Source organism: Siniperca chuatsi, linkage group LG4 (genome assembly GCF_020085105.1).
Source record: "Siniperca chuatsi isolate FFG_IHB_CAS linkage group LG4, ASM2008510v1, whole genome shotgun sequence".
NCBI classification, from domain to species: Eukaryota; Metazoa; Chordata; class Actinopteri; order Centrarchiformes; family Sinipercidae; genus Siniperca; species Siniperca chuatsi.
This window is the reverse complement of record NC_058045.1, coordinates 19,176,082-19,190,248: the sequence shown is the minus strand read 5'-3', so window position 1 is coordinate 19,190,248 and position 14,167 is coordinate 19,176,082. Positions and strand designations below refer to the sequence as shown.

General features: G+C 42.7%; 1 protein-coding gene across 2 annotated transcripts; it reads left to right on the top strand.

Moving 5' to 3' along the window:
• Positions 1–2,118: 2,118 nt before the first annotated feature.
• si:ch73-62b13.1 (Carbohydrate sulfotransferase 1-like) lies at positions 2,119–13,900 on the top strand. Of its 2 annotated transcripts, none has more exons than XM_044191946.1 (3): positions 2,119–2,511; positions 10,935–11,112; positions 12,028–13,900. In XM_044191946.1, exons 2-3 carry the CDS (start codon positions 10,974–10,976, stop codon positions 13,155–13,157), a joined length of 1,269 nt encoding a protein of 422 aa, XP_044047881.1. In that variant the 5' UTR covers positions 2,119–2,511; positions 10,935–10,973; the 3' UTR covers positions 13,158–13,900. The 2 variants fall into 2 exon arrangements, with proteins under 2 accessions (XP_044047881.1, XP_044047880.1); XM_044191945.1 differs by lacking the exon at positions 2,119–2,511 and adding an exon at positions 7,414–7,609.
• Positions 13,901–14,167: the final 267 nt, after the last annotated feature.

Genomic DNA, 14,167 nt, shown 5'->3' with positions numbered 1-14,167 from the left:
CCAAAACAATAAAGTTACCATACAAAATGGGTTTTAAGTGCATTCCTCAAAAACTCAGAATGAACCAGGCCTTTTACTGCATGTATAATCTTTTTTCATTGTAAGAAAAAACTAAGAGAATCAAGAGGACTCGAGCTGTCACCACTACTTCAATGTTTCCAAAAGGCTGGAATGAGTTATTTGACTATGAAAAGCAAGCAGAACAGTGCACTTGACAAATGCACATGTTTAAGTATCTTACATTTCTGTGTGCAAGTTCTCCTATCTTTGATCAAAACATACCTTAGGCTATCTCATCGAACACTACACACATAAACTGTAATATCGAATCAATATCTGGTGTAGCTGATGAGTACTGAGCAAGTTCAGCAGCACACTGCTGCAGAGTGAACGTCACTATTGATCCAATATTGCAGTTTATGTTTGTGAAACACAAAATGAGATACAGTATATAACGTGATCGTATGTGTTATTGACTAGCTGACTGTGTTCATATTGATTGTGCATTTTATTATACATGATAATATACACTAGGATGTGCAGTTTATCTATTAACAAAATATGAGCAGCTGGCACAAAACTGAGCAGCTCAGTTTGTTATGGTGTCAAGCTCAGGAAACGGAGGTACTTCATGTCTCTTTTGTAGCAAGCTCATGGGAATTTGAATAAATACTTTCAAACTAGGATCTGGAAAATGGTTCATCATCATCCTGCAATCTGATTGTGATTTGTTCAGTTAGAAGAACTTCAGAACTGAGAGAACAAATGCTCATCTCATTCTTGCATCATGAGACTGCAATTATCCATTTAATCAATCATCCATCAATCGTTGAGGGGAGCGTATATATGTTCCCAAGGTTCTATGCTCCCGGAGTCCTATGTTCCCCAGCTCAATATCCTCTTAATATGACACATTAAGGAGACCTTTCAAAGAGTTTTATGTTCTCAGCAATGTTTTTTCTCTAGGTCAAATGTTCAGTGTATGTTTCCCTGTATACAAAGTGCATCTGCATGACTGCTGTCTGTCTCAGATAGCTGCAGGTCATTAAATTGATCAATACATTTGGTTTGCAGTTACACATGTATATAACATTTACATTTCTATGTCACAATACCTCAGCAAATAATCAAATGCATTAAAGGAATAGTTTGACATTATGAGAATGTGCTAATGCCCTTTCTTGCCCACAGTTAAATAAGAGAATCGATACCACTCTCATGTCTGTGCAATAAATATGAAGCTAACACCAACAGCCGGTTAGCTTAGCTTAGCACAGAGACTGGAAACACAAAAAAGCGAATAAGCATATTTCCAAAAAGTCTTCCTCTGCCTCCACTATCTTGAATAAACCACATTACCTCTAACTGTAGGCCTAACACTATGGTGCTACATTACTTCTGACATGCAGAGCTCAAATCACAGTCTGCACTCTTGCATGTCCAAAATGCAACCAGTGATGAATGCAAAAAAGCACTGGTATATTCTTGAAGCTCTTCATCTTGAAAAACAATCTGGAGATGTTGTTTTTCAGCAATATTTTCAGCTGCCAGATTCTATTACTCCCACACACTTAACCTTTTGGTGCCCCGATAAATATTTATGTTCCACAGCAGTGCCAATACATTCAAAGAAGAAATATGGTTTCTGTTAGGAAATATTTGCTCAGCTGATAAATATAAAACATTAAATCTTATTCCATCTTTGTTGTTAATTAGATGTTGGGCCAATATCTGATACTGCAGCTTCAGTGAATAGGTGGACCTTCTGGTCCATTTGGTATTACTGGTATTATTTCTATAAAACAGATAAAAAAATAAATACAATGTTGATGTCCTTCAGAAACCTTTTCTTGTTTTTTCCCCGCTCTGTGCTCTCTGCTATTGTCTCCCAGCCCACAGTTGTAGAACCCTGGGATGAAGCACTTCTATTAAAAATGCATCCAAAGTGTTAGAAATACGTGGGCTAAAAATCAACCAATTTTATGAAAAGCGTCATGGAGGTGAGCTATGTATTAACCACGATAGCTATGAGTAAGAGGAGAAATTCAGACCTTCTACCCACAAGGTCATGCTTTGTTTGCAAAAATAACTTTATTACGACATTCATGATCATCAACGCTCTCAGGACAAGTTGAGCAATGTCTGTTGCCAGAGAAAAAAGGTCAGGTCAAAGTGTAGCTGACAACTTGATACAAAATCATGGGACTTTCACAGACATTTGTTACTTGTGAAGCACAGAGGAATCAGATGAGCGAAAGAGAGAAGGAGGGAGGGGGAGGGAGAGAGAGGGTCTTCCATATTTGCCAGCTTGCTTTACATAAGCCCCTTCACAGGCCTGACTGATGGAGACACAGATGTGGAAGAGGAGCAGCTGTTCTGTGCTCTCAGGTGTAATTAAGAAAGGGCTCGGTCACACAGAAAGGCCCCCGGGAGGCCCGACAGAGCGACAAGGAATCAGCACGCCTCAGAGAACAGCAAGATCTAGCAGCAGGCTTCCTTCAGCTTGTTACAGTGAGATACTTTAAATGGATCAGCTTAATTGTCGAAGCATCTCTCAGACCATCTGTGTGTGTGTGGGTGGGCGTGTTTGAGCTGCGAGTGCATGTCTGTCTCTGTCTGTGCTGCATGTGCGTTTGAGTTTAAGCAAACTGTGAGCCATCGCGGTGACAGAGCAGAAAGTTAGAGAAATAATCAATGAAATCAGCCAGGAAATTGTGTTTAGACAAGTTGTTATTCAAAGTCTCTTGTGTTCGCTTGGGATTGTACAACTTCTGCAGAACACACTAAGATGTGTGACTAGACTTCCAATTTGAAGATTATCTAAAGTTTTCTCTCTCTCACACACACACACACACACACACACACAGGTCCATGTCTCTCACCAATGCAACAATCAAAATCACAGCCAGCGGATGTTAACATGATCCCTCCTTGGCTCCCTCCCTCCTTCCCTCCCAGGGCACCTCTTTCTGTCCGATCAGGAGGCCATGTTCTGTAGAATCAGCACGTCTGCTCGGTGCTCCCTGGTGGCTGCAGGGCTGAACCTGCTGAGGCCCGATCTGCTGTAATTTTCCAGGCCCATTACTCCCACAAATGTGATGGCTGCGAGCCCTGTGAGTGTGAAACAGTTGGTGGGATAAAGAGCAAGAGAGATGGAAAGAGGGAGAGAGCAGGGTACCTCGCTATTGCTGCTGTCCAGCCACAGTGCCTGAGAGTGTGTGATGCGTCGTGCTAATGGCACCAATTATGCACCAGACAGGACTGCTGATGGACTGGTTTCACAGCGAAAGTGATGGGGAAAAAACGGTTGCAGAGGGAGGCCTTTGGGTCCAAAAACAAACCAGAAGAAAGAAAAGGGTGTTAGAGACAGGAGGGAGACGAGCCACTTGGGGCTATTCTTCCCTAATGGCGGTCTGCTCGCTACCCGGACATGTGCAGGTGTCTGGTTGGATTGCAGCCACGCAGGAATTTATGTCTGTTATTTTCAGAGGGGCAATCCAAGCGAGACCAGGACCAATCAAACGCTCTCAATAAAACTGACTTTCCTCTGGAAGTCTCAAAGGCTTTCAGTAGATTTGATTTGAAGTCTATAACCTAGAAACTAGTGGGCGTGAGTCTGAGATGCTGTGATACTCGCTCTCTTTCAGATTGTAAAACTTCAACTCCCCTGTGTGATGAAACAGTGGGAGAGCAGAAGGTGCATTACAAGTCATCATTCTGTTTTTTAATCCCCTGGCATGATTGTGCTGCTTCTCTGATGTTTACAAGCAAAAAGTAGTTTATCTACCTTTTTATGCATTGATGTGTGATGCAACGTAATTGAACATTTTGTGAAGGGAATCTTCTTGCAAGCAAAAAGAGCTATCAATTGGTTAGACTAGAAAATTCTTAGTCATGTAAATGGCTCTTCTGGCATGTAAGGAACAAAAGAGTCGCCTATGAAAGTCTTGATTGGTTCTAGGAGAAAACTTTAAAGACAGGAAAAAAGTTTTAATTTCATTGAATGACATTCGGCTACCTGCATGCATACAGCAGATAATTACGAATTAGATATTAAGTCTTTTTTTTTTGTTGCACACAGCAGGGTTCAACAACACAAAAGCAGAGCCGACTTGTTCACTCATGTGCAGATGGAATAAAAAAAAATAATGGGGGATCTCAGTAGACAGGGGAGTGAAAATGAGACCATCTATATTCAAGAGATCCCTCGTTCAAAAACAATCACACCGATGAGCATCGTGAACGCAGCAAGCCAGCACAGCCACACCTTTGATGCACAGATGGCGTGTTTAAACTTTCTCGTTCCCCCTCCTGCTCTTCCTCTCCACTGTAATCTCTCTCTCTGTCTCTCTCATTCCTCATGTCCCACATTCTTTCTTCCTCTCCTCATCTCGTCTGTCACTCAACGGATGTCTCTCACTCTGCCAACAGCGAAGCACCTCGGCTTGCAACCCGTCACGCCTAAATTTAATAAATGAAGCCTTACAAAATTGGTAAGCAGGGTGGGAACACCACGGCTGGGTAAATGTTAGCTAAAGGCTTCGGTTTATAAAAATGGTCACCTCCCTCTGTAATTTGGAGTTTTCATAGAAAACAGCCAGCGATGAGAGTGTCTACGGGAGAGACACATTTATGCTAGATGATCCTCTCCCTAAATGGCTCACTGAACACTGAATACTGTACTGAGGCGTGCGGGGTCAGGAGTTCTGTGGGCTTCAGGATGACAAGCAGTCAAAGAGACTCAGACACTGAGTCTGATTGGGGTCAGCATCGTTGAATTCAGCCATGACCTCCCATTCAGTCATGACCTCCCGGTCAAGAAATATAAGGCAAAAAAAACAAAAAACAACTCCATATCTATTGGAAAAAATAGGAAAAAAGCCTGATTACAAGCCTTCTCATTGTTTGAAAAAATGAGAGCAAAAATTACATAAAGATAATCCCACTCAGTATATATTTTGATGATTTCATTATTGTTCGCCAATTTAGGACATATGGATTCCCTCTCTGGCAGTGTTAGATGAGAACATTGATACCACTCTCATGTCTGTCCGTTAAATATGAAGCTACAACCAGCAGCCAGTTAGCTAACCTTAGGATAAAGATGGGAACCATAACTCCCCTGTGAAACCACAATTTGTCATGTTTACACAAAGCCAAGTTAGCTTATTCTCCCAGTTTCCATGTTTTGTGCTAAGCTAAGCTAACATGCTTGCTAGCATAAAGACTGGAAACAGGGGGAACCAGCTATCTTGGCTCTGAGCGAAAATTCGCTTTGCTTTCTGTCTGAACACACCTTTAGAAATGGTGGTAAGTAGATTTTGTTACCTTTGGACAGAGCCAGGCTAGGTGTTTCCCGCTGTTTCCAGTCTTTGTGCTAAGTTAAGCTAACCAGCTGCTGGCTGTAGCCATATATTTACCATGGTATGGGTCTTCTCACAGCTCATAGTTAGCTTATTTCACAAAATGTCAAACTCTTCCTTTAAATGAAATAGTTGTGTGTCTGCATGGTGTTATTACTGTCCAAGCCACAATAGCTTTGGATAAGTTTTAGATGTTGCCAATGCAATACCAGTGAGAAATTGAGAAAGTGTGCTGGTTGTTTGCTGAATTAAATTTAGCTGTCTCTGCTGGCATACTAGTGGGCGAAATGAGATTTCCTTTCACTTGCTTATTGCACTTATAGTGAGGGAGGGCTGAATAAAGGCGCTGCTTTTTTTTTTAGCTCCCTTAAATGAGACGGAGTGTATAGAAACACCAGCTTTCCTCCACAGGCAAAATTCTTCCCTTAGATAACTTTTTTGAGACCTGCTTTCTCTTGTGACAAGCTGACTGACAGATAATCTGACTGATGGATCGCGTCTTTAAAAGAAAGTGGGAAAGTGCAGAAGTTGCCAGGCAAGCCCAGATATAGAAAATCAGTCAGTGAGCTAAGGAGACAAGGTTATCCTGAACAGTAGAGAGATTTCAGCTGAGCATTTCCATCCACTTTATGATGAAAGACTGCTGTCATGTTAAAGATCAGATATGGGATGGATCAGAGAGATATGGGGAAGAAAGAGTGCAGATTGGTGAGGCATTTGTTAAGAAAAATGAAAGGCACTCCAAATCTTTATTGCTCATTTGATTTTGTGCACTTTGCATGTGTGCGTGGTGAGTGTGGGTATAGCTAAACAGGGAGGCCCGTGGAGGATTCAGTTTTCGCTCACAGAAAATTCTACTTTTTCTTATTGCCTGTTTCAAATCTCACCAAGAAGGTGTGGGGGCGTTCGGCTGCTCAGAGCCGGGGAATGGATGCTGTAGGCAGGCAGAGCCAGGGATCAGCGGAGAGAGGTGCGGAGGACAGGACACTCTTGTATCACTCACCGGGCGTTCTTGGCAGCTTGTCGTCCTTTGTGTGCTTGCACGCTAAGACCTTTGGCTGGTAATGTGCCTCAGCCCCATATCACCAGAAAAAGCTTGTTCTTTATCTGCGTAGGTAGACTTCCAGCACCTCCGGTTTCCCATTTCTGAGATAATTTCTGCCTGCCTTTTGCTTTGGTGTATTCACTTGCACTGCCTGAAAGGTTTAAACACAAGTTCGATAAGGACAGAAAAGTTGGAACTAATCCCCCCATTGATAGGAGGTTTAAGGCTTCTAATGCTTTGGCATTTCATCCAACAGCAGAGAGTATGCAAGTGAGAACTGAGATGCAGCAAAGACAGCAACATTATTTCACCAATCTCTACTTTACTCACAGTAAAGACACACTTTAGCCACAGCAGAAGATACATCTCAAAGCCAGCAAACAGAATCGACCTCCATTCCCAGGAGTAATGGAGCTGTCTCTGGCTAAATATGACCCCAGGGATAATGATATGGCACCCATCCCTTCACACTGGGGAGTCAGTAGCAGAGTGAGGAGAGGGCCACACATCTGATGATAGCAGTCATCCTCACTCGAATGAGCAAAAATAGGGGTCATTATGCCACTGTAATCTCATGGTAGAGGTGTGTGTGTTTGTGTGTGTGTGTGTGTGTGTGTGTGTGGTGCTCCATTTGAGGGTATAGTGAGAATCCCTGCAGAGAGCATGACAGTGACAGAGAAGGGGGATGACACTGATGTTCATGGTGGGATGCTGAAGTGATTGTTGATGCATGGCTGGACCTGATGAAACCTGCCTCCATGAAATATGAGACATTTCTGGTCCTCTTACTTGTGGAAAACAAATTAAATTATGATAGCAACAGAAGCAGGATCAAATTTCAGTTTGGACTTAGTGATATCTCACGATGTTGGTTCTGTTTACTGCCTGTTGAGATCACATGCATTTCCAAGGCGCAATGAAACGTACCCTACGGCATCAAAGCGTAATGCACGGCAAGGCAATCTTGCATCCAATCTAGAGACTCAGCTCCAGTAGCCTGTGTGGTCTCTGGAGGGATGAGACAAGCCTCCTCACTCAGCCTCTCGCCTCTCTCCATCCATGGCGCATCTCCAGCTCTGAATCCACTTCGGCTCTGGACACCGGCACACACACACACACACACACACACACACACACACAGACGTACTTTTACAAATGCAGGACTGGACCGGCCGGAGAAATCTGATCAAGTGCGTTGATGGTAAGGCAACATTTTATTTTTATTTTTTTTCATCTGTTGTGCATGTTACGCGCAGCGAGCTGTTAGCTAACAAACAAGATGCTCCAATCTGACATAGAGTATCATGACAGTGAGGATATGAGGAGTCAAATCAGTAAATGTGCCAATGATTTCTCCACACAGCGATTTTAAGTGCGCCCGCGGTACTCAATGGTGAGTTTATAGTGACCTCTTACTTTATCGGCTGTGGTTTTACTATAACATGGGCTTCGTTTGGTGGTGATATCTGTTTATTTTGTTTTTCTAACATTTATTAAAATAATACTACAGTTGTTTTTAAGTGATAACCCGAGAGGAAAATTGCGTTTATTTTGGTATTAAACGCTGTAAATTTATTTTTACAGTGTAAAAGATGCAAATGAATGCTCTTCATCACTGTTACAGCCACTGAGACGACTCGAACTAACAGTGTCGTGTTTAAGATCAGAAGTTGCAGGTCTCTTATTCCTAATCCACCTATTTTATCGTCTATTCCTTCATTTCATCATTACTAAACTTGACATTATTTTCTCACTTAACAACAACCCGCACTGCTCACTCTTCCTCTCTGTTTGTGAATGAAGCACGCAGTGAGAACAACCGACAGTACAGTCAGCATCCTATAAGGGAAAGGGAAATATATTCACCACAGACAAGATCAGATGAAGCGTTGACCTTTTCCTTCACTCTTCCTTCTTCTCGTCTCAGTGCCTTTACTCCGTTATGTGTGTATGTGTGTGTGTGTGTGTGTGTGTGTGTGTGTGTGTGTGCGCGCGTGCTGGAGGAGTCATGTAGTACAAGATTCATCTTCTCTCGTATCACAGGAGCTCCTCTGTAGCCCGGGGTCCGATGCAGCTCCTCTGCGCGCTGCAGCGCTCTGCTCTCCGCCTGTGGCACTCTGTGCGCGCGAGTGTGTATGTGTGGTGTTGGTTTAGAGAGAGAAAGGCAAGGGGAAAGATGGATAGATAGATGGAGAGCAGAGCGATAAAGACTAACTGGAGACGTGAAGCTCCTCCTGGTGTTGCTACTGTTGCTCAGTTCTCTCTGTGTTTTTTCCCCAGATTGATTGATCATCAGGCTTTGTCAATAAACAGCCTCACTCAGAGGATCTGTGAGCACACTGAGGTGCCTTAATAGAAAAATCTTTGGCACTGTCACATCCCTCAATCACTTGCATCCCAAATCCCTCAGTCCCACCTTCATCACTAACATCTAACCTCATTTGTTGCCTTTATTTTCCACAGAGGCAATTGCCTTTCCTGCACCATGCACAAATGTCATTATCTCCAACACTTTTGCTGCTAGCTATGTTATCTCAGCAGCAGCAATGCCTGCGCTCATTGAATTTCAACTCATATCTGCCAGAGGCCCATGCACTGCACAGTGTAATCTTTGGTTGATCCTGTCCCAGAGGCTTTTATCCCCTGTAAGCACTGTTATTGTATGATGGATATAAAACCTGAGACCATCTGAAGCTTGCAGTCCCCTTCCAGCTGTTGACAGAGTGTCTTTTATTCCTGGTGTGAGTCCCGGTGCGGTAGGAGTTATAAGCCAGAGAGAAAGGAGGACTTACAAATCAAATTGCTTTAATCCATTGAAGCATCTGTCTTCATTCTCCAGAGGGCGGCTGGGAGTGTAGCAGAGGAGCTCTGAGCCCTTATCACGACTGGAAAGGAAAAAAAAAAACTGTCACTGAGGAATCATATGTGCCTTGGTCAGCCAGCTGTGCAGTACATGTAGGGTATGGATGGGAGGACTGTCAAATTGATAGATTTTTTTTTCTCTTTTTCTTAAGTGTCAGAGATGGTAAGAAGCTTGGTCAAAGTTTCTTATTATCTGCAGTCATTCGTGCTTATATTTCTCAGCTTTTTCATCCATCTCTCGTGTCCTTTAAAAAACGCACAAACAGAACTAGCAGCTTTAAAGTTGTTCAGAAACAAGAGACAGTGTCCCTGTTTCTGTCATCCTGTCTGCAACTACCAGTCGGAGAAACAAAGTTTCTCTCCCTGATGAGTTCATTCTGCGAATGCTGTTTTTAAGCCATATTCAAACAGAATGGCTCATGTCAGCTCGATTTCTTTTCCCGTCACCAACAGGGTAAATGTCTTTGGTTTTGCACTGTTTGTGATTAATGGAACATCAAAAGCCAATCTCAGCTCAGTGTGATGCATTCCTGAGGACATGAGTCTGCCAGGGACACATAAACATCATTAATGAACAAGAGGCAGACTGGAGAGAGACAGAGTGACAGAAAGAGGGTGAGGAAGCAAACAGGAAGGCGATATTTATTTTTGTCAGTAATATGATGTATATTTACCTGTGGTTTTGATGATGATTACCTTTGCGCAGCCGCTTTTTGAGTGATGGAGACACAGTTTGCGCCCAGGATCTCGTGTGATTACCTACCATCAGTTTGGTGCATAGGGAAAAATGAATGGCAGCACCTTTTTTTCTAAAATCCATTTGGAAAATCACATCTCCCTTTGCTCTTTCATGCCCATTGGCAAAGTACTTGGAAGTGTACAAAGGAAACTTATCCACCTCTATGTGAAGACAGCTATATTTATCTGGGTATGTAGCTCTTTTCTGGGCTTAGAGACTTAATTGCCCAGAAGAGAGGAAAGCAAAAATGAAATGTAATTATGCAACTGTGTGCACGGTATCCTGAATAGTGGAGCTATTGTAGATAGGGACATTACTGCTACCATTTTCCAGCGAAGGTCTGACCTTTGAGTCATTTTTTCCTGCAGAACAAATCTGTGGATCTTTTAGGAGACAAATCCCAAACTTTTAAATGGTTTATTCAAAGAATTTAAGCTACTTATGTTAGAAATGTTGAAAGGTGCTGTCTGCTCTGCTTGGAGAGAGAGAGCAACCTTTTCTCGAATCTGTATTTTTTTAAGAAACACTGCATATGTGTTTTTGAGGAATAGTTTGACATTTTGGTAAATAATCTTATTTACTACCTTGCTAGAAAAAAGCAAGCCTGGCTCTGCCCAAAGGTATATACTTTATTCACTCAAATTACTTTTTTACATCACTAGAAAATGCTGTTGCTACTCAAATTGTAGGACAAAGGTTCACATTCTGAACTGGCAGGGGAAATCTGGATGGGAAAAGTTAATGGGACATATTTTACCCTCTGATGTCTAAATACCCTTGAGCAATAATCCTAACTGCTCCAGCAAGAGCTGCTCATTGACCATCAGTAGCAGGTTGCAGGCTGAGTGGGAGCTGCACATGTATGAAGCTGAAAAAATGCATCAAAATGAAATCTCACTGGTGTGTCTCTGTTCCTCCCTTGCAGCGTCAGCGTGAAGGATGTAGAGCCAGAGGGGGGGGCAGGATGGAGTGCTCCTGGAAGACGGTGCTGCTGCTGGTGTGTGCGTCTCTGGGGGTCCAGTACACGGCTATCCGCACCCTGAGGGACTCGCTGTCTGGACCCTGTCAGGGAGCCTACCACTGCCAGACCAGATACCACAGAGGTACGCCTCGACAGCCAGTCAAGATTGTCCCACATACTGTACTGCCTTGCTACAAGAGAGCATAAAGTGTGTATAGCTGTTGCTGTATATAGATGTATGCTCATATTTATTGTAAAAGTAACAAATAATGTGAAATGTATGTGGATTGTTACAGACTTTGGTTTTACAGCACCAGCAGAGGGCGTACACAGACACACACTCAACACTTGATTGATAATGTTAATATTGGTAATATTAGTTATATTTTAGCAGTTTGGAGGAAAGCCTAATGCAAAGAGATTCAGTAAAGAAAGAGACAGCATCAAGAATCAAGCTGTGGCACCATGTTGTGACTGAAGCAAAATAAATAGAAAAGCACATCATTAAATGAGGGAATTCCCAAAAAGTGGGGAGGACAGAGAAATTAAATATGTGTGATTCATTTTACAGTTATCCTCCAATTTATCTCCATTAATCTCCTCTCATAGCGCAGCTGTAGCTTACCAGCGCTGAGCTCCTGTGTACAAAAGTAATATCCCCTTTGCAATCAACTCCTCATCAGCAGTAATTACACGTTAGCTATTTGCGCTATATTTAGAGATCCACCATTTCATAAACCCCCTCAGTAACCACCAGCAGACAAGCAACTTACTCATGCATGTTTACCCTCTAAATTATTTAAGCTTTATTGGCTTGATTCAGTAGTTCCCTTTTTCCTGGCTTGAAGTTATGTCGGAAACAAAACGGAGTCTTCTGAAATAAGTGTAATGACTCATCTTTTACCAGATCTTGAAAGTAGGCAACAGGTAAAACAGGTTGTGTAATGTGTTATTTAAAACTGTTATTTATTCTATTGTTAGAAAACATGATGCAATTAACGTCAGTATCACATAATATAAACGTAAAGCATATGGCTTTGTTGTTTCTTTCTTCAAGATTCCAGGTGGAGAGCCTTGTGCGATGACAGTTGGATGCCCGACGAGTCACCTCGGAAGCACATCCTGCTGTTTGCCACGACTCGCAGTGGCTCCTCCTTCACCGGGCAGCTCCTCAACCAGCACCCAGGGATATTCTATGTGTTTGAACCTCTTTACCATGTCCAGCAGGCCTTCACCAACTCCAGCAGCAGACTACGTCGCACCCTGGACCGCCGGGCCTTACTGGGAGCATACAGGGACCTCCTCCTCAACCTGTACACCTGTGACCTTCACTTCATTGAGAATTACATCCGTCCGGAGCCCCAGGACCACGTCACAAATGCCTTCTTCCGCAGAAGCTCCAGCCACGCCCTCTGTTCCCCTCCTGTGTGCTTGGAAGGAGGGGATGTAGTGGCCTCCGATCCGCCTGATGAAACCTGGTGTCCTAAGAAGTGTGGGGCCCTGAACCTCACCTTAGCCTCTATGTCATGTCTGTCAAGGGGACATATAGCCATAAAGACTGTGCGGGTCCCTGAGGTGGGGGACCTGCGTACCCTGACAGAAGATCCACGTCTGGATCTAAAGATCATCCACCTGGTGAGAGACCCCAGAGCCATACTGGCCTCACGCATGATGGCGTTTTCAGATCAATTCCGTGCTTGGAAAATATGGAATGCGACAGGACGGCAGCCTCGATATGTCGACCTGTCGCAGATCACTAGCACCTGTAAGGACATGGTGGCCTCTGCAGAAACAGGCCTGCAAAGACCGGCATGGCTGCGTGGACGCTACCTGCTGGTGCGGTACGAGGACCTGGCGTTCAACCCGAAGGACAAGGCCTCTGAGATCTACAGGTTTGTCGGGCTGGAGATGGAGGACAGGGTGCGGATGTGGATTGCAAAGAACACCAACAGTAACATGTCGTCTCCGTCTGAGTGGAACTACAGGTACTCCACCACCAGAGACTCCAGAGCCACAGCAGAGAGCTGGAGGCTTCGTCTCGGCTTTGACATCGTGAGGACTGTGCAGAATCTGTGCAATGACACTCTGGCTCTGCTGGGATATAAGCAGGCTCACTCTGCAGCTGAACTCAGAAACTTGTCCCAGAGTTTGGTGGAACACAGGACCGTTCAACCAGTCACATGGTAGATTTGGTTAAAGGTTTAAAAGAATCTTGCTGTCATATTTATTTCTGCTGACTTTCCTCTCTGTCATGATGCTGATAAAATGAATGTAATTTATCTTATTTTTGAATAATGCCTAATAAGTAATTTAATATCACTTGTATTTTCACTTTTTATGATTTTGTTAAAGATATTAAAAGTGCCAAATTTCAAGTGTGTGTTATGCTGGAAAAGGTATTGATCCAAAATAAAGTCTATACTGCTGTATGTGTTGGTTGAAAACTCTCCTTGTACTTGTACAGCAAAACACAGCATCCTGATGTGATTAAGTTATAATGCTGTTTTTTTTCATGATTCACTGTTCTCACAATTTCAGTGTTTACACTGAAGTTTGTACGAGAAAAAAAGACACACAGGAAAAGAGGGGGATTTATTTGTAAAAGAAAAAAGAAATTATAGGGCTCGCCCCCTAAACGTCTCTAATGCATCTTGGAAAAGGATTATGTCACATTGTAGGTAGAAAATCCTCACTGGTGCAATCTTCTGCAGCGCACAGCAGCTCTAATTTCTATGTGAAGATGTCCAGAGTATGAGAATATATTTGTTTTTTCTTTACTATAAACACTTAAATTCTGTAAATACTGATTAACTGTTGCATTTCAAGTGTGCAAATGTTATGTACTGGATGTGTTTGGACATCTTTGTCAGTGTAACTATACTGTTTATATTTTTTAGACTTTTTAAAATAAATTATTCATATGTAAGTAATACATGTCTACCACACTGCTGAAATCTTCTTGCAACCACATTTGTTTGATTTGTTTTTTTATTTCTTCAATCCTGATAAAGTAGATAAGTGCTTGAGTTTTAGTACTGAAAACAGAGAATTCTGCAAATTCATTGGAATCCCTCTGTATTTGGTTTGTCTTTAGCCAAATTGTTAATGTGCCTGTAGTAACAGATATGTTTTTGACTCACGAGAACACATGCTGCTCACACTGTGATTCATTTTGAGTTAACTTTGAACCTAAAAAG

What these genes read in the sequence shown, in the direction of transcription:
- si:ch73-62b13.1 (XM_044191945.1), top strand. An exon ending in CCAGACCAGATACCACAGAG is followed by an intron (nt 11,113 to 12,027) that starts GTACGCCTCGAC and finishes TCTTTCTTCAAG; the next exon opens with ATTCCAGGTGGAGAGCCTTG.